Source organism: Prunus persica, chromosome G6 (assembly GCF_000346465.2).
Source record: "Prunus persica cultivar Lovell chromosome G6, Prunus_persica_NCBIv2, whole genome shotgun sequence".
Taxonomy (NCBI): domain Eukaryota; kingdom Viridiplantae; phylum Streptophyta; class Magnoliopsida; order Rosales; family Rosaceae; genus Prunus; species Prunus persica.
The window spans coordinates 19,652,513-19,678,602 of NC_034014.1; the positions used below are offsets into that span (position 1 = coordinate 19,652,513).

A 26,090-nucleotide genomic window follows, 5' to 3' on the forward strand; every position below is an offset into this window, starting at 1 on the left:
AAAATTTCCAATTGCCCCCTTGGGGTTAAAAATTGGAACAATATTAATTTTTTTTTAATTTAAACTTTTTTCCATACCCCCCCCCCCCCCCCCCCCCTTTTTTTTGGGCCAAAGTTAAAAAGGGTATTATGGAGAAAACTCACACACACAGATACTATGGGAGCTTGAACCCAGAACCGGTTGGATACGCCAATTGTACAGCCACCAGTTGAAGTGTGAGTTACATATTTCAAAAAGATTCATTCCATTTAGAACCAACAAACTTCTAATTTTATCCGGTAAAAGAAAAACAAAACACAACCACAAACAGCAGCCATCCATGGTGTTGTGGAAACTGTCAGAAATACATTAATTGTGTGGGTGCTCAAACGTGTGGGGTACTGCTTGGGTGCGCCGACAAATTAATTAGGTTTAGGCATGTCCAACAAAATTAAACATGTTTATTTCTTTTAAAGGTTACGAGAGGGCTTTTTAATTCTCCTTTTTTTTTTCTTCATATTCATGCCCCTTTTTTGTTTTTTTTGTTTTTATAAAGGAAATGAGAGGCATTTCGTTTTGTTTGGTTTGAACTATGACGATATTAGATATTGTTGAATTCATGGCTAATGCTAGTAAAAACCACAATTTTACAGTGATCAAATCATGTCGTCACGAATAAGACACATATCACATTATAGTGGTAGTGTTGCCATTGTGTTTTTCCACTGCATTTTAAAAGAAAAATGTTAGAAATGTGGAATTAAATACTTACAAACTATATAGGAATGAAATGTACTTTTCAAATGATTAATTGGGACCTAAAGTCTAACTTTATGTCACCCCAACCCGATATTGGATGTAAATTTCATTTTTTACTAGTCTTGTCTCACATCCCATCGGTTAGAAAAAAGGAAAAAAAAAAGCCAACATTCCATGATTTCTCTCCCATGAATAGAAGATAACAAGGAAAAGGATGAGGACCGCGCAGAGAAACATACATTTCATAGCTTAATTCCATGCATTTGAAATGCAATTTGTGAACTTGTCCGAATACGTCAAGATAAAGCTATAGAGATTGACCAAAAATTTCGAACTGGGCAGCCTTCAACCACTCTTATATAGCTAGGAATCTGATCTAAGTTTCCTTCTTGTTTTCAACACAGAAGTTCTTTTTTAGGCAATTTCTCTTTTAATAGAGAGAGAGAGAAGAGAAAGTTTGACCAAGATGTTAGGTCAAGGGAGTGACGATAATTCATGGAATCTCAATGATAAGAGAGGGACCCGAGTGGTTAGGACTTCCGGGGCACAAAAGAGTTTTCGGAATTATGATATTGGACAGACTGCTACCATAACTCCAAGGTTTCATTGGCTCACATACCCAGGACTATGTATATATTTTGTCTTTTGATAGGGATGGCGGTTGGAGCTAGCTAAACCCTACTTATAAAAATTGATGAGTTGATTTCTAGTATCGGGTTTTACTTATAAAATTTAGTTTTTATTTATAGAAAAATAAAATGATGGACTGCAGATAATAAATAATTAATTTGAAGAGGTAAATCCGAATTTATTATTTTTCTTTCTAGAATGCTAATCTTAACAAGTTGTCACCCTTTTAAAATGGCTTGATAACACAACTCAAAGGAAATAGTAGTGGCGGACTTGGGCTCGATGGGATGGGGGCCAAATTGCTAAAGCCAAAATTTGACATTTTGTAGGGGCCGAGAGTATCAATCAATAATATTCGATCAAATTGGTGTTATCAAGGGTCCGTTTCATATTTATTTACTCAAAACTCGAAGTTAGTAGGTTAAGGTTGACAAGTATTTGATCCAGACTCGTACACACTAGCACATTACTCAAGATTCATTTTGTTAAGAACTAACCCTTAAAGTTAAGCTTGAAGTTGAAGACATCCGGATGTTATTACTGCATGTCATGTATTTTCTACTATTCTCTTTACTTTCTTCCCCGTTTACAACGATGTTTGCACTATAATAACGTTCAGATGTCCGCATAAGAGAAGAACTGTATATATGTATATATATCCCATAAGTTTTAGTTTCATATTTGCATAGAAAGTCTTGAGTGAATGCGCCAAGATAAACAAATACGCATATGTATCAAGTTAAAGTATTGCCTAAATAAAGGTTTCGCTTGAAAAAGTTGCATGTAACTAACTCCTTGTATCACCTAAAGCATATGTCCATATGGTCTTGGCGGCTATATAGGTTTCATCACCATTCCGAGTATGCATAAGTTAGCCTCTCCCATCAGAGTTAGGTTTGAAAAGATTTTGTACTTGAATTAAATCACATTAATTAATGCATAATCCTGTATCTATTTTCCTAATTGAATACGTACGAGGAGTACACTTGGTGGATTAAAATGACTCACCCTAGCCTTCTAGCTTCTGCCTTAGCCTTCAAGATATCTATATATTAATGTCAACATAATAACAACAGCAGTTAACGGTAATTATCATGGTAATCTTTTTAGGTGAGAAATCATTAGAATTAATTAAATATATCCGTACAATGATCATTTCTCATGTAAAAGAAGGCAATGTAGAACTATAGATTTCCTAGCTTTATTTTTTGGTCAAAACTATCGATTTCATTAATAGTGAAGAAAAAAAAACCCGCTTACATCACTGGCTAAGGTATTGGGCGCATTTGAGACAGGTTTTTATAAAAAGTCCTTCTGCTTATAAGTGCTCTTTTAGAAGCTCTTTTATTAGAAGCAAGCGGAGATTTTTATTACAAATCCAAATGCTTACTAAAAAAACACTTCTCTAGAAAGTACTTTTATAACCCAAAAACACTCTAGTTTTTCTGCCAAATACTGTTAAAAACATTTTTTGTTGTCAAAAATGTTTTTAATACCTTTTTTTTTTTTTGGGGATCGAATTTTTAATACCATCTAAGAAACAGTAAGAAACATGCCACAATTAAATTGAGCAAACATATACATCAAGGTTACTTTTCTAACAAGGATTTGACTGTAATGTTTACAGTTAACTGATCTATTAACATCACTAATTAAATTGAGCCAATTTCTCCACCACTAGAAGAATAATGGATGCCGTGTCGGCACAATCAACATCATATGGTCTAGTTGATCTGTTAGCTAAAATTTTGAGCCGTTGTGGAAAAAAAAGGGTGGAAGCATTAAAGTCAACATTGTTTATGCTTGTCAAAAGCAACATCTCTAAATTGGTAATTAATTAGATATAATATATGTCCGTAGGTCATACTTTAAAAACATGAAGCCAAAAAACTTACCACCTAATTCTTTTACTTGAATGATGACTAATTCATGTTTTCTTTTTCTTTGACGCCAATCTTTTGTTGATCATTGCCTTTTTATAGCTGATATTAAAAAATGTTTAAGGAGACATGATCCAATGTATATATACATGCAATACAGGCCAATGCAATGATATGTGTTTGCTTCACTTTATTGGAGGAGGTTATGACTTCAAATCTTACGACAACGGTTGTAGAAGAAATATGAGCTCATTGAAAATATGAATAAGTTCAATCCTTAAATGTGATTGAGTAAAAATTAAATTCATCAAATTATTTGTTCATAACATATTTGGGTAGGGAGGGTGGATTTTGATGGTTGATGCAGGAAATATAATTGTTAGAGTATTCTTCAAAGGACTTGATATACTATTTGATTCGATTTTATGTTGTACTTCCTAACAAGGGCCCAATTCGGGCCTAAAGAAGCACAAGGCTTTGAAATATAAAATTCTACCCAAGTAACGTTTAGGATAGGCAACTTCGGATGTAAGAATAACTACTCTTAACTATTTATGCTACAAGCCAGTTACAGCTTAGGGACAAATATTAAATAAGTAGTTCAACAGACAATATGTATATTTTATTTTACCCAATTAGGCCCAATTAAGATAGTAATTATAAGAAATGAATCGTTACCATAACACTACTACACAAAGTGCTTTCTATTAGGCCCAATTAAGATTAGTCAAACTGCTATATAGAATGCACGAAAATTCTATAAAATATAGCCAAATGGAATAATAAAAAGAAGATTGTCCATTCTAAAAGTAAGCCCAAAGCCCATTTCTTGACTGAAGCGATATCAGAACAGAAACCTCCTCTCTGAAGCTCGGCGATGCTATCTAATGGCTCTCTCGCCCTCTGGCGTTTGTCATCTTCTTCTTCACCCTCACTGAATCTCAAATCGCACATCTCCAATCTTGATTCGCACATATCTAACTTCGATTCGCAAATCCCAAATCAAAAGTCATAATCTAATACAAACTAGATTTAAAAAAATACATCATTTAATTGATTTTCAAAATTGGGGTTAACAAGATATGACTGTACTGTTACACTAAGAATACACACGATGTATCGTGGTTCACGAAGTTGGGTTACGTACACATTGAGTTGTATTGGATTTTTCACTATGATAATTGGCTTAGAAGTTAGAGCACTTTCATACATGGTGCCATGGTGACTCCTCTATCATTTTTTATTATACTTTTCTACCTATTGCCATGGCAAGTAAAAGCAAACACTATTCATATGAGATATGAGGAGAGGAATTTGTATGGAGCTTTGGTATGGGAAGCGAAGAACATGATTAGGTATTTATAGAAGAACAAAAATTCTAAATTTTTTGGTTTTTTTTCCTTTTTTTTTTTGGTATTTAAATTGGTCGCTGACGTCAGCAAATCCAGATAGTAACTCAAGCAATTCTTGTCTTTGGGCTGGCCTAGGTAAGTGGGGCCCATTTTTGTCCGAACTGCCCTTTATTGTTGGGGGCTTGTTCTAAACCTAGGCTTCCTTTTGCCCTGACAAATGAGCACCGGTGAAAGTGCTCTTACAAGAGGCATGAGAGCCTTTGAAAGAAAGTGAAAGTACATCATCATGTCCCTTTTACAATGAGGATGAGTTCTTTTAAATTGGCAAAGATTGTGATGGCTCCTCCGTCTCTCATGGTGGTTCAACTTTTTGTCTTTCTTTCTTCTACCCCCTTCCCCCTCCTTTCTCTCTCGTCTCGTCTCCTCTTGTATCTCTCCACCTATTCCTCATTACTCACCATCCCTACACTCCCCTAGTTGCTTAATTCTCCACTGGAACTGCTTTGCTCGTCCCCCATCACATCATAGTTGAGCTACACTCCCCAACCTTTTTTTTTAAATTTTGCTTTTCCACCCATTGTCATGTCAAGTACATGCAAACACTATTTATATGAGATATGAAGAGAAGAATTTGAGTGTGGAAAGTGAATAACATGGGTAGGTATTTATAGAACAAGAAAAAAAAAATCTGAATTTGATTTTTTTTCCTTTTTTTTTTTGGTATTTAAATTGGTTGCTGATGTCATGCTGACATCAACATGAGATCAGCAAACTCAAGCAGCAGCTCAAGCAATTCTTGCATTTGGGCTGGCCTGAGTAAATGGGGCCCATTTTTGTCCAGACTGCCTTTCATTGCTATGGGGCTTGTTCCAAGCCTAGACTCCCTTTTGCCCTAGCAAATGAGCACCAATGGAAGTGCTTTTATAAGAGGCATGAGAGCATTTGAGAGAAAGTGAAAGTACATCATCATGTCCCGTTTACAATGAGGGTAAGTTCCTTTAAATAGGCAAAGATTGTGATGGCTCCTCCGTCTCTCATGGTGGTTCAACTTTTTGTCTTTCTTTCTTCTACCCTCTTCCCCCTTCTTTCTCTCTCATCTCGTCTCCACTTGTATCTCTCCACCTATTCCTCATTACTCACCATCTCTACACTCCCCTAGTTGCTTAATTCTCCACTGGAACTGCTTTGCTCGTCACCCATCACATCATAGTTGAGCTACACTCCCCTACCTTTTTTTTTTTTTTTGCTTTTTCACCCATTGTCGTGTCAAGTACACGCAAACACTATTTATATGAGATATGAAGAGAAGAATTTGAATGGAGTTTTAGTGTGGGAAGTGAAGAACATGGGTATGTATTTATAGAAGAAGAAAAAAAAATCTGAATCTGAATTTGATTTTTTTTTTTTGTATTTAAATTGGTTGCTGATGTCACGCTGGCATCAACATGAGATCAGCAAACCCAAGCAGCAGCTCAAGCAATTCTTGCCTTTGGGCTGGCCTGAGTAAATGGGGCCCATTTTTGTCCAGATTGCCTTTCATTGCTATGGGGCTTGTTCCAAGCCTAGACTCCCTTTTGCCCTGGCAAATGAGCACCAGTGGAAGTGCTTTTACAAGAGGCATGAGAGCGTTTGAGAGAAAGTGAAAGTACATCATCATGTCCCGTTTACAATGAGGGTGAGTTCCTTTAAATAGCAAAGATTGTGATGGCTCCTCCGTCTCTCATGTGGTCACTAGCGGACTTAGAAATTTTTCAGCGGAGGTGCAATTTTTAAAGACTAAAAGCTCAATCAAAAAAAAAAAAAAAAGAGAAAAAGATAGACAACTAAATATCCTTATAATTTAAACAATACTAATGTTATTCATAATTAATTAAAAAAAATAATATTATAATTAACCTACAATTGTTGCTGACGAGATTTCATATCATGAAAATGTTGCATTATATTTGCATCCCTATTAAAGGCCAATTAAATAAAGAGAACTCTCAATCCCATTTAAATAAGGAATTATGGAGGCTCTATTAAAAGCCCATGAAATGGTAGCAAGTTTCTTTTTTTTAATTTTTAATTTTTAATTTATTTTAAAGCCTGGTCTAAAATGACGTTGTTTTAGTCAGGATTAAAAAAATAAAAGAAAAAATGCTGCACATGTTTTAAAAAGCCTGGTCCAAAACGACGTCGTTTTGGCCAAGTCCTTTTATTTTATTTAAAACAGAAGCGCGTGCAGCGTGCAGCGCACAACCGTGCCCAGAAACAAAAACTTCATTTAGGCATTTCATCGAACACCTACACTACAACTCCAAAGCTGAGCAGATGTGCAATATGCAACACCTTTTATGAATTTTCAAGCAATGAGAGATGCAGCTGCACATTCTTGCGCCTTACTAGGTTTGTCACTGAAGTTGGTTGAACTTTTTGTTTTTCTTTCTTCTGGTCCCCCACCTCCTTTGTCTCTTGTCTTGTCTCTTCCTATATCTCTCCACCTACTCCTCTTTCTTACTCTGCCCTAGTTGCTTAGTTCTCCACCGGAACCTGCTTTGCTTGTCCCCCGTCACATTATGGTTGATTGAGCTGCAAGGTTTTAGGAGTTACGAGTTATTGGATCCATCGGTTGACCAAAATGAGTATGTTGCGAGTTCATCTCCATCCTTCCATGTTGGTCTCTCGAAGTCTCTTTCTAGACCTCTGTTTTGGTGGTTGTCATGGTGGCATTTTACCAGTTGGTGGTCCCTAGAAAAATGTACATATCAAAAGTTCAACCACTTATCAGTTGAGATTGTCTTATAGTAATGTTTATTTATGCTTGGATGTTGTGCTAATTCACTAAGCAGTCAAGGTTTACGATCACACATGTGTGTGCATTGGCAAAAAACAATAGCAGTACTATAATTCACTAAGAATTTGACGTGCGTTTGAATGAGGGAATTTTAAAGTATACTAAGGAATTTATAAATGATGGAACTTAAATGACATAAAGTAATATTCTAGAATTTGTAAAGTTTCTTGAGTGACTAATAAATTTAAACACGAAATTTAACGTTTATTATCTTAGAATTTTAAAAGTGACGACTATTTAAATAGAATTTGAATTTGGGATTTATGACTTTCAAATTCCTTTTTTTTTTTTCAACTTGAAATTATTTGCTGTTTTAGATCTAAACACGGGAATTGATTTATACCAATTTAAAATTTATGATTTTTATCAAAATTTTATGTTTATTTTTCTCATTTAAATGCACCTATAGTAAAAAACGCTAAGACAGAAGACCGTAACTTTTTTCTAACTCACTAACGATTCGACACTTACCATCACAAGTTTTAAGAGTACTCAAATTCACTTGTGTCTGAATGCTTCCAGAGCATGGCTGCTAATAAGCACCTCACCTGATGCAATGAACTTGAATCATATAAAATTGAACCCATTTTGACTGATTTCTATATAATCTTCAACGAAGCACCCTGGAAGCACTCTAACGAAAAAAATACAGAAACGACTTTGCTCCTCTGCATAGTGGTGGTCCACTAGCTCTGATTGGCCACTGCCCATTTTTGGGTCCACATGACCCCACTTGAAGGTGAGATGCCCGCCTCGTTCAACGGTCCCAGATGATATGATCGTTCCCCACCTGGCAGGTGGGCCCCACCTTGGCTTGTGCTCTCTCATATATATATTCACAGCCTTTTATTATTTTCAAGTCAATCCCAATCCAAACTCAGTCAGTCATGAGTGTTAACAAAAAAGAAACTATCTGCGTCTAAACGATGTCGTTCACCGGTCAACCGTTAAACATCCCCGCGGCTTGTTCCGTCGCGCCAACGGCTGAAGACCCGGACCCGGAACTTCCGCTCCGGAATCTGTCGATGGTCCGAACGAGAATGGATTTGCTGCAGTGCTTCCTCACCGAATCGATCAACACCAACGCTCTGATCAGCAAGGACCAGATGGACATGGTCTCAGCCGGAATCGCCTCTGCGATCCGCGAAATCATCTCAAACGGTGCCGCTTTGTTGGCCTGCTCTCAGAACCCGGGACCCGCATCCGACCAGACCCGAACACCCGCCGCCAACAACGAAGTAGCTACAGAGGTCAAGAAAGAGGAAGAGAACGATTTCCAAAACGACGACGCAGAGGGCGAGATCGTGGAGGTGGACGCGATGGAGCTGCTGGCGGAGCACATCCACTACTGCGAGATTTGCGGGAAGGGGTTCAAGCGAGACGCGAATTTGAGGATGCACATGCGGGCTCACGGGAACCGGTTCAAGACGCCCGAGGCCTTGGCCAAACCAGACAAGAACCCGGCCGAGCCGAGCCGGAAGACCCGGTTCTCGTGCCCCTATATCGGGTGCAACCGAAACAAGGGGCACGTGAAGTTCCGGGCGCTGAAATCGGTGATCTGCGTGAAGAATCACTTCAAGCGAAGCCACTGCCCGAAGATGTACTCGTGCAATCGCTGCAACAAGAAGAGCTTTTCGGTCGTGGCGGATTTGAAGAGCCACCTGAAGCACTGCGGCGAGGCGCGGTGGCGCTGCACGTGCGGCACGAGCTTCTCGAGGAAGAGCAAGCTGTTTGGGCACATGGCCTTGTTTGAAGGGCACATGCCGGCGGTTGAGGACGAGAAGAGTGTTAAGGCTGCGACGGCTATGGATCAGGATGAGGATGAGGAGGAAGAGGTGGAGGAGAATACGACGTCGTTTGAAGGACGGGAAATGGGGTCGAATTTTTTTGAGGATACTGAATTTTCTGAGTTGCTTGGAGGGTTTGGTTCCATTGATGGGTATTTTTTGGACGATATGTTGGTGGACTTGTGACAGTGGTGATGATGATGATAAGGTATTACTTTTAGTATATCTCTTTGATTTGTTGTTGTATTTGTTTAGATTTTAGAGTTTTTGTGATTTGTTGTTGCATATGTAATAAATTTTTGTGATAAGAGATTTATCAAGTTTCTTTATGGTAAATCTCTGTTGCTGTTTCTAATAAGTTGAATTAATAAAACCCGTTTCTTGAATTCTTGGTTTAATGTGCTTGCAATGCAAGGCAGCCTTTGATTTGTTGTTGATTTCAAATTTTAGCTACTAAATGATGTGACAAATCTCGAATTAACTGTATCTTAAATGGGATCGCAGAAGAACAAGTGAAAAACACTCAAAATTTTAAGGTGATTGTAAGGTTTACAATGGTTGCAACAATGGTTTTGTAGTGAAGATTTGAGCTAACTTTTAGATTAGGAAATGTGTACGAGGCAGGTATCCGATTTCCGTTGGAACTTAGAATTGGTAGAGAGAGATCATCCAGATATACATGAGCTAGGTGAAGTCTTTTACTTGTGTCTGAGAAATGTGGTTCTTTTAGACTCTGCTTAATTCTTCCACCAGTTAATATTCTGTTGTGGTGGTGCTTAACTTGTTGTCTAAAGGTATTTATGTATCCCCACATCTTCATAGAATTAGTTGACAAATATTTTACTGTCGCTGCTCAAAGCTTGTCCTTGTTGCCTGTTTTTGTTTGGTTTGTAGTTCCTAAGTGATATTTTAAGTTGAGAGAAAACAAATACAGAACAAGTTGAAGAAGCTGCGGTTGGGCAGGTTTTTTACTGAAAAATTGGTGTGTTTTAGTGATTAGTGAGTGTTTGTTGGCAGGACAAAAGCGATGGATGGGTCGACTCTATTTGAGTTTATAATACTGTAAAGATTGTCTGTTGTTGTTGGTATTGGCAAGGAGGTCAATGCATTATTGAGGCATGGGTTTTGTTTTCATGGCACCTAACCTCTAAGCTGAGATGTTTTCAATTGGGTTTTATTTATTATTATAATCTCTCTCTCTCTCTCTCTCTTTTCAATTGGGTTTTATTTATTATTACAATCTCTCTCTCTCTCTCTCTCTCTCTCTCTCTCTCATACAGTGCCATTTTCTTTTGCCATTGGAAATGAGACAAATGTTATAAAATAAATGAAGCCCACATAGGTAAAATTAGGTGGGAATTAGTGGAGATAAAGCTAGTAGGTATTAGTCAAAAGATGGGATAATAATGTTGGGAATAAATCATTATGTCTCCATTAAGAGCCATTTGCTTTGCCTATAAATAGGCATTATATTTGCTTGTAAACTCACATATAGAAGAGGAAGAGAAGGAAGAATGAGGGTGAGTGAGTTGAGAGGAAAGAGAGCAAGAGAGAAATTCTCCAAGAGAGAAAATTGAGTGAGCCATACATATTGTAAACACTAAAGTTGTAGCCCTATTATTTTACATAGTGGAAAAGTTACTGCTGCTGCTCTCCGGGGACGTAGGCATAGCCGAACCTCGTTAAATACTGTGTCTCATCTACTTTACGTGCAGCTCAATATTCGCACATATCCCAGTTATTTTACAACACGTTATAAGCACGAGAATCTCTCAGGTATAATTTTTGTGCTGCACTATTATTTATACTACTAACCATTGTATAATATATATATATATATATATGAAAAGTTGATGGTAATATAATATGCTATATCTATTCACTTTTCTATTACTAACCACTAACAAAAATGGACCCTTGGTAATACTAAACATATTATCAGTGGGAGACCGTTACTAATACTAACATTTTTCTTATTTTATTCGGTGGGGGTTTTAACCCCTTATTTATTTTAATTACTGTATGGTGTAGTTTTATTACCCATACGTCAATATTTATTTAAAAGGGTAGCGCGGGTTTATCGTCCACGCCTTTCTTTTTATTTAAAAGTATGATGTGGAATTAACCCTCATACTTTATGAATTTACTTTACCGCACATTTAATTTTATTTAAGATATGGTGCGGAATTAACGTCTATATAGCAAGCAATTTATTTTATCGCACATTTACTTTTACTTAAAGTATGATGAGGAATTAACCCTCATACTTTATGAATTTACTTTACCGCACATTTACTTTTACTTAAAGTATGATGAGGAATTAACCCTCATACTTTATGAATTTACTTTACCGCACATATACTTTTATTTAACGTATGGTGTGGGTTTATTGTCCATACAAGCAATTCATTTACCAATAATTTAATTTACAAGCAATTTATTTTATGGATTAATTGTGTGGTATGATGAGTTTTTTTTTTTTACAAAGATACAAATCAGAACCAGAAGTTTCTTGATCTTCATCATACAACTACATCAGGACTTGAAGATCCTTGATGATGATATTGATATGAGAGATGGCAGTCTCTCCAGTACTATATTTGTAAACATGTGATCGGACTTGAGGGTCCTTGATTCTTGATATGTAAATAAGGACCTGGGGTTCCTTAAATGATGTAACAGTATTATATTGGTTAATAGTGCCGTACACATGAAAATAACTGTATTGGCAAATGTACTGTACACATGAATAGTGCCGTATACATGAATAGTGATGTATGCATAAATATTTACCATTTTGGGTAAACTGTCACTATTCAAAAGGGAACCTGCAGTTCCTTAAACTCATGGATGAGCAATTAAATGAGATGCCAGAAGTTCCTCAAGATATGGACAATTATGTAAGGGCTTGAAGTCCAGAAATATGTACAGAAAATTGTAAAAATGTCCATACCATGAGAATATGTGATTTTGGCTTGAGGTTCAAAATCTAACAGTGTTGAGAACCTGAAGTTCCAACAATTAAATGGACAACCCTTGAGGTATTATTGCAAATTGTGGTACGCCACATATTTCTTTGGCATAAGAGAATGATGAATTTAATAAAGTTCGATTCTGTTATAATCGACACCTCAAGGAAGAAATATATTTTGTGAATTTCGGTTGTTAAGAATACACCATGAAATGGATAATATCAATATAAACCTCAAATGATGAATTGAGGCTCCCCACATATTTTGATATATCTGGGCCGGAAGCACATGGATTCAAATATATGAGAAATCCCGAATTTGAGGTTGTGGGTATATAGTAGTTAATGCTCTTCACTACTATATTGCGATATTATCGTAGCTTTTACTCAATTCATATTTCATGTCCATTTGAAAAGGGCGAATAAATTCTGAGTTTGTGTTTAGCCCAGGCCAAAAGTTCCATACGTTGAAATATGAAATTTGGGAGAGTCGATGTGGTTATTTGAACCTATAAGGCACAAGGTTCCAAACCGTCATTTTGAAAAGACATAAAAACCACAGGTGCAAATTTAAGAATGTGTGCAATTATTATAACAGGAAAGGAGCATACAACAGATAGATTTTTCCACCTGTAATGAAGGTGCAGGCCCTGTAAAATCTATAAAATTGCATCATGTTCTGGAAGCCTCTGACGGAAGAGGACGACGCCTCTTAAGCTTAGCCATAAGCCTCTCGTGGTCTCCCAAAATTCTTTCATTGGAGACCTGCAGCATGTCTAGCCTTCTTAGTGTATCAACTGAGTACGAACTCACCAGTTTCAACAAGGCATTATTCTCTCCTTTAAGTTTCTCAACCTCCTGTTGAGACTCATGAAGCATTCTTTGAAGAGACGAATTTTCAGTTGTTAGCCTCTCAACCTCGTTTGCTCTGGCACGCAAACGATCAGCCATGTTAGAAACAAAGCAGCACTCTGAATGCTAAAAGCCATTGAGTCATCAATAGCCTCTTCCTCAGATCTCCCTGTCAACAACATTTCATCCATTGGAATAATGAAATTCCTAGCTACTATGACAGCAGTAGCATCATTCATCATCACAGAATCATTAACTGTGAGATGACGATTTTGGGATACAAAGGATGGACGCCAAACTTTGGCATCATTGGTAGTTGTGGGAGCATCATTTAAATTGAAATAATTTGGGCAGGAAGAGGAGGAAGCCATTTTTAAGAAGGTTTCAAAGAAAGTCTTATGAAAACTAAAGTTTCAGAAAATGAAGGAAGTTAAGTTGAAACGCAGTTGCTCCAATCAAGTTTTGCAAAGGCCATATCTATAGGAGGAAATATGGCTATAGTTTTTTAGGATCCCAATATCTTCTCGGATCCTCATATTCTCTTTTTCTTTCCCAGATTCCAAAACTCCACGCGGCCTCCATTAATGTTTGTCGGCACTTTCGGCGTCTCAAGTATTATTTTCGTCAAAAGCCGATCTTGCTTTGCGGATTTCACGGAGCTATTTTTTCAAAAGTACCCCGAGAATCTCGCAATTTTCCTATGGTTAATTTGAAATTCACCGGTTCTACCTATTTCTCTTATTTGTGTATAAATGTGTTACTAATGAAATTTTCTTTGCAGAAGACATCCAGTTTTCTCCATACCTAGTGATGCGATATCTACTTATTTTTCTTATCAGTGAGCACTCAATATGCCCGAGAAGCAAGACTATCTCTGATCATCCATTCAGGAAGCGAGACTATCCCTGATCACGTTTCCGCCACATCAGAGAACTGTGAAGGCGACCTTATGCTCTAATCTCCGGAAGTTCTTCTAGACTAGGAGAAATGAGAGCTTGTTGTTTGCTCCCACCAGCTTCTTTCCTTGATTGCTGAGCTTGTTGTCTGCTCCCACCAGCTTCCTTCCCTGATTGCTTACCTTACCTTGCAATCAATATCACTTTTTTTTTTTTTGCATTTTTTCTCTTTTTGTAACTCTCTGTTCATAAGAGACTTTATTTCTTTAGAATGAACATCTGAAGAAAGAGTCCATGAAGTGATCATAACTCTGAGGGTTATTTGTTTTAACAGAGGCAAAAGAGTTGTGATTTTTGCTCTTGCAGGATATAACTAGATCATCAAGCGCTACATTATATTTACTGGGCCGATACGAGCTTGAATGATACTTGAGAAAAGTTTCTCCCACCTAAGGATGTAAGCAATACTTGTGTTATTTTATGCTTATATACTTATTTGATATTTTATCTTGAAAGGTAACCAAATGGGGAGATAAGTCTGTTCCAAAAGAATGGCTTGTATGTATCCATGAATTATTAATGCAAATTTTACAGATTGCAAGTTGGATACATTGATAATACACTGCACAGATTAAAGTCCCATAAGAACAGAATATGGGTATAGCAGTGATCAATATGATGCACGCCTGTTGCGTAGCAAATGATGTGGATTGAAGTCCTGAAAGGACAATCCTTTGACATGTCAATATTGATATTGTGCACGCCTAATGCGTAGCAAATTGTATGGGTTAAAGTCCCAGAAATTAATTGACATGTATGTATTAATCTGTGGCATGCCTGCAGCATGACAGATATATGGGTTTTAAATGTTCCAACTCCCTAAATAGAGATTATCCACGCCCTACTGTAAAATAACGCTCCATTGGAGGTTATAATCCACATTCTCACATAATAAAAGCCCCATGAAGTGGCTTGGGTACCCAAAAGCAAAGAAATGCTTATAATTGATGCATGCACGTGCAAATGAGAATGATGGGATCATGAATTGATGAATGACAATTTTTGGTTTTGGAGTAGCTACTCAAATCATCAATGGGCTGTGTTAATTGGAACCACGTTCAATTATTAAATGTCGACAATATCATTGGCCAAAATGGAATGAGGTAATTCCATTATAGATGAGAATGAACGTGAAAGAACAAACTCACAGTACGAACCCCAAAAGATGTTAATACTAAAATTTATACTTGGGTGTTCGGAATAGAAGGGAATATACCTACTTTGTATGACACAATATTTTTGGCATAAACAAGGAATGTTGGGTTTTCTCCATATTTATAGATTCAATTGTGCCCCTTTATTGCACATTTACGGAGAACAACATGTTATCTTTAAGGGTTATTAAATGCACGGAGCATATTGCCATAAGTGATTCCCTAAAGATGTATAAATAGCTGGGTTAAAGCTATATAATGTGTCATAAAGTTTAATCCCTTTAAACAAAATCCTTGAAAGGATTGAAATTGCATGAAGCAAGTCCCTGAATGACATGTGCCTGAAGCACAAAATCTGTACTCAATGTTAATGTACATAAATTGCCTCAGTGAGTATATTGATTATAATATGTTTGCAACACATTAAAGCTTCTGAAGAGTTCAAGAAATATTTGTCTCGACTTAAAGATCGAGCATTATGCCAATGAGATTCTTGCTTATACTAAGAAAGTATTGAAGCATTTTTATGAGGATTATCCGTTGGACACTTTAAGGATTTTCCGGAAGTATATTGGACCGGACATCATATTTTCAGATAGGGCTCAACTCCATCACCATCATTTTGGGATGATGTGAGGTATATTTGATGCTATCTCCGCATAACACCATGTACGGGCATATTCTTTCAAGTGAACTTGCAAATATCCCAAGTTTTGTTGAAAACGCGGACTCTGAAAATTTCTATGATTTACATAGAGATAGCTCACTGGAAATATATTTACTTACTCAACTACGAGAATTGTTAATGGCTACATCCTCCACTCACTCCGAAAGATTCTCACTCCAAAAGATAGTCATGAAGACATCAGGAGGAGATATTAATCAGGAGGAGCATCCAGAAGTATGCTATACAAATTGTTGTACTCTTCCTTCCATCAGTTTTCTACCTCACTAGGTTTTCTCCAAGCAAGTCTTTAATGATGCAACTAACATATCACATGTGGTCTTCAAGGGGGAGTGTTATAAAATAAATGAAGCCCACATAGGTAAAATTAGGTGGGAATTAGTGGAGATAAAGCTAGTAGGTATTAGTCAAAAGATGGGATAATGATGTTGGGAATAAATCATTATGTCTCCATTAAGAGCCATTTGCTTTGCCTATAAATAGGCATTATATTTGCTTGTAAACACACATATAGAAGAGGAAGAGAATGAAGAATGAGGGTGAGTGAGTTGAGAGGAAAGAGAGCAAGAGAGAAATTCTCCAAGAGAGAAAATTGAGTGAGCCATACATATTGTAAACACTAAAGTTGTAGCCCTATTATTTTACATAGTGGAAAAGTTACTGCTGCTGCTCTCCGGGGACGTAGGCATATCCGAACCTCGTTAAATATTGTGTCTCATCTACTTTACGTGCAGCTCAATATTCGCACATATCCTAGTTATTTTACAACAACAAAAGGATTTTGGCGACCTTTTAATCAGTTTTGATCCTACGGATGTGGGAGATCTGAAGATGGAATTTCAAGTCTGCCCTTGAATTTTGTTCTTTGTAAAGCTCAGTTCCATTAACTTCAAAACGTCTCGGTTTGATTCTTAAACTATACTAATTGTGTCATTTAATTACAAAAGTTGACAGCCTTTTTTCAAAATTTCAATAGTTGGCCCTTTGCACATGACCACTTTTTGAATGTCATTTGGGTTATTATAGCTGAGGAAAAGCTCAGAAATCATGAGAAATCTTTTCTCAAGTTCTTTCCGGCTTTAGGTCTTTGGTAACCAAAATGAATTTGTAAAAGTTGCCATATATGACCATTCATGTCACATTTTAAAATCAATTTAACTTTTTATTGTTAGCTACCTCACTTCCAATACTTTGATAACAAACAAGGACTCAGGAACCAGAGTGTTACAATTAAATTTATGGTCAAGTTTTTGGGAACAAAAAGTAAGTTTTTATTGTCATGCTCCAAGTTCAGTCCAAAATCGCTAAAACGGACAATTAAATCAAACTCATTAACTTGCTCAATTAGAACTACCAGGATCTGCAAGTTTACCAAAACTGAACATAAAGACTTCCATTATACATGGTGTTTCCTACAACATTAAAGCCTAAAGTTTTCCAAAAACAATCATATCTTCTGTAGGGTAGCCAAAACACCACAAGAGAGCCAAAGTTCTATTCCGAGCGAATCTGAAATGGAAGGGAAAAAGGGTGAGCTAGAAAGCTCAATAAGCAACTATATATGGCCACAAGTGAGTGTGAGGATTAGAACAATACAATATCTGAAAATTGAACTAAAGAGAATACACAAACGAAACTAAAAAATTCAAGTGTTGTAATACGATTCATAGTAGAATGCAGAGAAACAATAACAATGAAATAGCGTATGTCCTTATTCCCATGGTGGTCACATGAGCCTTATTACCAGCTGGTTAGAGGTCCTGACTCCTTCAAAAGAACGCACGATCACTGTAATTCAGTTGGTCTGAATAAACCACAAGCTTAGATGCTATTCAACGTTCAATTCTGAGCTCCTTTAACAATGAAAATGAGGCATACATAACTGAATTGACAATGATACAAGGTTGTGATATCAGTAGAAGTAAAAGCAACTACGAGATTTAGAAAGATGGAAGCAAACAAAACAAACACCGTAATAGATAGCTTACCTGAAACAGTACGGCTGAAACTATAATCTCCGAACACTTCAATCTCTTCCCAAAGGAGAAAGCAAGCCTAGAGCTACTCAACTTCAGTCCTTCCTTTCCTAGCAGCCTTAGTTATGTTTTTCCCTGAGGCTATCTAATCTGCAAAGGCAAGCAGCAGCTGGAGTCAAGATGATACAAATGGTTCCAAGTCTGACACCTAAACCAAGAGGGGGTAGTCCAAGAACACATTACACAAGTCAATTCCATCACTGAAGGTTGCGACAAGCAGCTGAAAGAAGCATGAGGTGTAGGTGTAGAAGCAGGAGGGGGCAAGTTTCTGTAGCATAAATATGACATTGCAATTCGATCCTTAAATGTTCTCCAAATTGCACAAGAGTCCTAAAACAACTCCCCCAACCTTTTACTAATTACAAAACTCCCAGAAGGTAATAACTTTAAATGTGAGCTCAGATTCAACTAAACCACAAGGCTTAAGGTGCTAGATTCGGGGCTGTTACATTATTAAACCATTTCAGACCTTAATTAGTATTCCTCTCTGACTTGGAGTCAATAATTATATATACTTTACTCGATGAAAAAAGAAAAATACAAATAAAGGCTATATTCTTACCCTCCAGTTTTGGTCAATTAAATATTATTATTATGATTTTTTTTGGGTCAACAATCGGAAGATATATAATAATAATAATAATTACTATTAATATTTTATCAACCTGATAAGAATAGAAAACCTTGGTAAAAAATGGGGTTGCTAAACAATATAATTTTTTTTTTATTTTATAGAAATAATTAATCTTTTAGTGCATGTGTACGTCACTCTCTTAGTGAAATTTGGGGTTTATTGCTCTTATTGGAAATTAAAATGTTAATAGGTTGTTATTACATTGATTTGGATTAAGTTGAAATAGAAATATGAAAAATTGCATGAGAAATTCGTATTTCAAATCTCAAAAACCCAAATTTAGAGTCAAGTTACTTAAGCCATAAGTTATTCAATCATTTAATCTATTAACTTCCTTACCGCTAATAGTTGCATGCTCGTAATTTATACAATCTCTTAACATATTGATAAACAGTTGATAAATATGTACTCCTAATATATACCTTCTATTTATATCAAACAGCGTGTCGCAATTTATACAATCTCTTAATCTATTGATTAACAATCTCTTAATCTTGTATTTATACCAAAAGGGCGAACATACTTAATATTTTTCTAATGAACAGGACATGATTACTTATTCGGACAAAATGTGTCAAATGCACTTTCGACCATAGAATGCTGATAAATCAGTCAACAGTTTAGAACCTAAAATTTTAAATGGAAATGCTCTGAGAGAGAGAGAGAGAGTCACGGATTCCATGAAGTAAATTAACAAAACTTGACGTGGTGAATGGCAGATGCCAAAAGCCCAATTCATGCATCTCCTTGTAGTAACCTATATGCTTTTGACAACTTTGTAGAGAGAGAAAGTTTGATTCATAGCATTTAATGTGGTCAACACAACATGTGACATATATTTTCTAAAAAAAGAATAGTACCCAGATTGTACATGACGAATAGTTCTCTACCATTTTAGGCTAAGAAAATGTTCTGCCTAGCATCTGGAAAGCTAGTCGCTTCACATGCAGATACATACAAATTTGCATCTACGATGACGCAAATTGCTTGCATTGTCATTGTGGATAGTCATCTAAGAGTTATAGACTAATAGATAGTCAGAGTCTTTGGGGTGGCCAATTCCTTTTTGAATTTATTATCCATAAAAATGAATGCAATCCCGTGCATGTGACTGACTTCACACGCTATGAACCCTAAACAGAAACCATATCTATATATATATATATATATATGTCTTGCGGCATAACAAGATATATGACTAACAAACAAACAAACGAAGGAATTGAAGAAGAAATAGTACTGGGATTGTGAAGAGAGAAGTAAGCAATGTCTATTGAAGCTTTGGCAATGGCGGGCGCAGACTACATGGAATGCGGTATCAACTTCGAAGAGTGGGAGTCGAACGATGACCTGAAAGATCCACCACCCTATCTGTTAGCTGATGAGCAGAGTTTTGATGTTGATCAGTTCCTCAGAACAAAGGGTGGTGCTGATGATACCTTGGCGTTTGATAGTGATTACACAAAGCGAAAGCTTCTTGAATGGGCTAAATCTGTGTTTCAATGTCTAACCTTCTGATTTAAAAATGTATTTATTAACATTTAAATTCATTCATTTTTTTCCGGGGGTGGGGGAAGAAAGAAAAAAAATGCTGATTTTTCCGGGAGACAAATCAAAAGCCATGTAAATATAGTTTGCCAATTCGATAGGCTATTGATTTAAATTTGTAAGAATACAAGTTGTCCGGAGTATTTATCTCAAAGTCTAGTTCGATTTATACGTACACATAACTTAATTTGATATGCATAACTTTTTACTACCAAGCTTAATTGCATGATAGCTTTCATCTGTAAATCCCTCTTGCAAAATGTCAACAGCTATATATATAGGGAATACTCGTTCTGTGTATAAAAATTAAATTATTAATAATAAAAATTCTGGACCTACCAAATTAATTACCAATGCTGCTTGAAAAACATGACCCATGTAATTATCCCAGCCTTATCATATACATACTGTGAGAGAACTCAATAGGCATTATGCATGACCAGATTGAATATATAGAATTTTGAATTTTGAATATTTTTAGCTAACTATGTATCATGACAAAAATAGCTCTTCTTTCTGTTTTGTGTTTCGTACTTCAGTTTCGCACCTTTGACTGAAATAATAAAATCGTTCTGTTGATTGAACATGTACATGGTGACAGTGAGAGGGTTTCTGTTGATTGCTAAACGCTAATGTTGGGTTGTGCACAAGTGCAGGTATTTTTGGGTATAACTGGAATCAAAATAAGCACTTATTTGGAATGGGGGTTTTGGGAATTATTCAAATAAAATCAAGTCAAATGTCATGCAATGCAAATCATCACAGACTTAATTATGTCTTTTGTCGCTGGTATGATTTTACTGGTAATCTTGACCTTGTCAGGTTTCTCAAAATTTTGTTCAAGACGAAGGACTTTATGCTGTTATTCGAATTGGTCCATATGTTTGTGCTGAATGGAACTATGGAGCACTTCCTGTTTGGCTGCATAATTTGCCCGGATGTGAGATTCGAACTGCTAATGATGTTTACATGAGTGAGATGAAGAATTTTACCACCTTGACTGTTGATATGATGAAAAGAGAGAAACTTTTTGCATCCCAAGGTGGCCCAATTATTATTGCTCTGATTGAGAATGAAAATGGCAATGTGCAATCACTACTACAAAAAAGCAAAAAGACGACGGTAAATCACCGTCGTGTATTCGGTTTTTCAATGGTCGTGGAATCCACCGTCATCTTTTCCCTCATAAACCACGACGCTAAATCACCGTCGTTGTTACAATATACAACGTCATCAACAAATACAAAACGACGTCTTTGAACTGCAAAAGATCTAAAAAAGCAGTCGAGGATGAGAATAGACGACCAACTCTCTAAAAAAACCGTCGTTAAAAAGGAAAAATATGACACATATTAACAGAACAAGGCCGCAAGATAGACATACAACGATGAAAATTAAAATAAAACGCCGTTAAATATCATTTTCACGACAATAAAAAATATGACGTCTTTAAATACATTAGAAGACGACGTTATTTATACCTACTACGTCGCCTATATAAAAAGAGCCGTCGTAAAATAAATTTTCCACTTCGATTTTTCTATAAAAGATGACGTGGAAATAGTTGTCAGTGTCATTATTTACGACGTATGTATTTATAGAGTAGACGTTGAACAACGAAACAACGTCGGTTACAAATATATGAGAGTCGTATTACAAAATTTATACGTCCTATTTTCAGAAACAAACAACGACGATAAATATTAGACGTTGTTAAATACAACAACGTCGAAAACAAATAAAAACAGACGTGTTTAGTCTGCTAAAGTTCTAAAAAATAGTCGAGGATGAGAATAGACGACCAACTCAAACAAATCACCGTCGTTAAAAAGGAAAAATATGACACATATTAAAAGAACAAGGCCGCAAGATAGACATACAACGACGACAACTAAAACACTACGCCGTTAAATATAATTTTCACGACAAGAAAAAATATGACGTCTTTAAATACATGAGAAGACGACGTTATTGAAATCTACTACGTCTCTTATTTACAAACAACCGTCGTGAAATAAATTTGAATATTAAGTTTAGCCAGCAGATCATGAAATTCATCTGCCTTGGGGACACAGAATCATCTATCATTAAATGAGGGCATGATACAAAGTGTGAATTGGCTTCAGAATACAAAGGGATCTTGTTAGTTTGATAGGGCTGATAATCTCACGAGCACATTCTGTACGGAAAAAAAGGAGAAACTAAAAAAACCACAAAAGGACTGATACATCTTGCAATTACAGGAAGGAATCTGATTTGTCCAATTAGTTAACTGACTTAAAGATCAATTGATAAGGACATTTCACCAGATTTTCAATATCTTTTCACCACCCTTGTTTTTTCTTGGGGGTGGAAACTTGTCCATGATTTCAACAGAATCATCACTCGAATCGTTACTAGAATCATCACTCAAATCCCCATCTTCATTATCAGTTTCTTCCTTCGTAGGTACTATTTGCTCCCCATCATTGGTGCACTTTGGACGTTGTGCGTGACAATCATTTGGAAGTTGGTGATCTGTGTCTTTTTGTGTTGATTTCCAGCAAAAGTACACCTTTATTTGATCTTGTCATGGACAACGGATATGTGTTGTAGTTAGAAGATTTTCTACAGCAAAGTTCAAAAATGCTTCCACCCCAAACTCATATGCCTTCGATCTTCTATCCGAGTGCATCCATGACTTATCCATCTCCGACACTATAACCTATTATCTATAATAAAGTGAAAATACAGGCAATGACCATCACTATAACAGATTATACAAAGATCTAATAGCAAGTAATACACAATAGAGACGACGGGTTTTAAACAAAAACAGATGTATTTGGCATATATAGACGACAGATTTTCAACAGACGTCGTCTAATATAAGTAATACAAATGACGGTTTATGAAAAAAGCGTCGTGTATAAGTAATATAAGTAATACATTTATCATGACGATAAATAACTACCGACGTGGTTAGAAGTTTCAAACGACTCAATAAAATAAAACACCGACGTGGTTAGTTTATACGCTGTCATTTATTGAAAATCATAAAAACAAAATCCTGTTAAGGAGACTAACCCTGGATTGTAAGGCATCAGGAAAATCTGTTCACCGTCAGTCCTCTGAAGTCGAGCTGCTAGTTTCTCTCTTTGCTCTTACAATCAGTAAGATCCAATGACGGCTGCACAAAATTAATATAAAAACGACGGTTATTTACAAAAACGACGTATTATAATATTTCACACGACGAAATAAAGTAGCAATCGACGACATTATACATTTATCATGACGATAAATAACTACCGACGTGGTTAGAAGTTTCAAACGACTCAATAAAATAAAACACCGACGTGGTTAGTTTATACGCTGTCATTTATTGAAAATCATAAAAACAAAATCCTGTTAAGGAGACTAACCCTGGATTGTAAGGCATCAGGAAAATCTGTTCACCGTCAATCCTCTGAAGTCGAGCTGCTAGTAGGCGTGATCTGTCAGCTATTGTGCCAGAGCTGGCACTAACTGTAGCAGGGTCGATAAAGCCAACCATGCTGCACATATTTGTTCGTTTCAAAACATCGTGTAAGTACCTAAATATATAAAATAATATAAACAAGTCAGCACAAAAAAACACACGACGGTTATGTATAACAAAACGACGTATTATAAAATTTCACACGACGTACTGAAATAGACAATGACGTTATAATATATTTATCACGACGGTACATACTAACGACGTGGTTAGTTAGTTAAGACGACGCAATAAATAAACCAACGACGTATTATTTTAGAATGACAAACCTCATATATACAAAAAAACACACGACGATTATGTATAACAAAACGACGTATTATAAAATTTCACACGACGTACTGAAATAGACAACGACGTTATAATATATTTATCACGACGGTACATACTAACGACATGGTTAGTTAGTTAAGACGACGCAATAAATAAACCAACGACGTATTATTTTAGAATGACAAACCTCATATATACAGCAATGACAGTGGCTCCTATTTCTTCCATGCCTGCAAATTGTGTAATATCTTCAGGCAGGAGGAAGGTATCACGCTCTAGACCAAACACCTCCTTATCAATTGTAAAGTGCAGGGTCTTATCCTGAGGCACGAGTGTCGTTTCCACATAACGACAAAGGGATTTTAAAGAAGATGGCGCCTCCATATTTGAATAATCAACAACTTTAATAACCTGTTTAAAGAAATAAAAAAAATGACGTGGTAATTCAATAAAAACGACGGTTTAAGGAATAAAACGTCGTCTGAAAAGAATTTAAACGACGGTGAAGAAACCGTCGTGGTGAATAATTTATTACGTCTTAAAAAAAATTCCGCCGTCTAAGTTGTAAACAAACGACGGTTTAAAGAAAAATATCGACGTCTGGAATTTTGAAAAACAAATAAAAAAAGGCAAAGTTATGTGAACATACCTGGTCGTCATCTTCTTTCTCCTTTTCATCTTGTTTTTCTTCTTTCTTCTCTTCATCTATTACGTCGGGAATGACTAACTCCGTCGTCTAAAAACCACAAAGTTTTAAAAATAACGACGTTTAATGGCGTGTAAAACAAGTAAACTAAATACGACGTGGTATTGAAATACAAACGACGGTTTACTTTTAAAATCGTCGTGGTATGTATTTCAAACGACGGTTTTATTAATAATAACGACGTCTAATGGTTTTAAAAAAACAGAGAATTCAAAGTTCAGATATGTTACCTTTTCTTCCTGATGTTTCCCATTTTTGGCAGTATCATCCTCAAAATGTAGGGATCTCACATCACCTCCAGAGCAGCTTGCTTTGTCAGACATTGGATTTTTGAGACTTTGGCTAATTCTGGGTTTAAGCATGCTTGGATCAAAATTGGGAATTAATTGGGAAAGCTGACTCAGAAGATGCTCCCTCTCAGCCTCTACCAATTGTTTCGTTCTAGCCTCCATCCTTAAAGCCTCTTCCCTTGCCTTAGCTTCCATCTTTTTAGTCTCTTCTTGAAGGAGAACTCTTAAACTGTCCTTCAAACGGTCGTCAAAGCTCACTCTCTGTGGTTTGGGTAAATTGAAATATTGCCTTGGTGAGATCCCAGCACCTACTCCTCTCACTCTGCCTGGATACTCGGGGCTCAAAGCCATGGTCAGCACATCATTGCTGCCAGATACAGTGACTTTGCCTTCCGAGACTTGTTTTTGCAATTCATCCTAAAACAAAGATATATAAAAAAGTAAGAACAAAAACACACGACGGTTATTTATATACAAACGACGTATTATACAATTTCACACGACGCAATAACATATAAATCGACGTTATTATAATTTATCACGACGGTAGTTATACCGACGTGGTTAGTTTTTTAAAACGATGAAATGAATAAACCACCGACGTCTTATGCTTTATTTACAGATAACAGAGGGATGATTCAATATTCACACCTTTAACAACCTTGTTTAAAACATTTCGACGTAGTAATTCAATACAAACGACGCGAAAATGAACCGCCGACATCTTATGCTATAATTACAGAAAACAGAGTAGTGATTCCTGATTTAGACCTTTAACGACGATTTTTAAAAAATTTCGACGTGGTAATATCATTCACACGGCGCAAAATATAACATAAGACGTAATAAGAATTATTCACAGTTTAATAAAAATTTAAAACAGAGTGAGTAGGCTTACAATTAATTTTGCTTTCTCTGCCACCTTTGGATCCGGGATGTTACCATGTTTGTCCTGTCTAGCTCTCTTCCATAAGGTAGATCGATCAATTTCTACCCCAGGCATGGTTTCCTCCAATTGATCCTCCAAACCAGCATATCCTTTTCGAGACAATCGATGATTGTACTCAAGTTTCTCCCTAATCTGTGCATGTTGAGAATGCACAGACTCAAAATCTTTGGATAACCTTGAAGCTACAAAGGCATCCCATTGTGCTTTCTCTATGAATTTATATGTTTCAGGGGGTTGCCTTAATCTCTCCCTGTCATTGGTGTATGGAAGGATATAATGCCTCGTTAGTGTAG

General features: G+C 36.4%; 1 protein-coding gene across 1 annotated transcript; it reads left to right on the forward strand.

The window, feature by feature from the left end:
* Positions 8,284-9,621, forward strand: LOC18774499 (zinc finger protein STOP1 homolog). The gene has a single exon (XM_020567054.1). It carries the CDS (start codon positions 8,363-8,365, stop codon positions 9,407-9,409), a length of 1,047 nt encoding a protein of 348 aa, XP_020422643.1. The 5' UTR covers positions 8,284-8,362; the 3' UTR covers positions 9,410-9,621.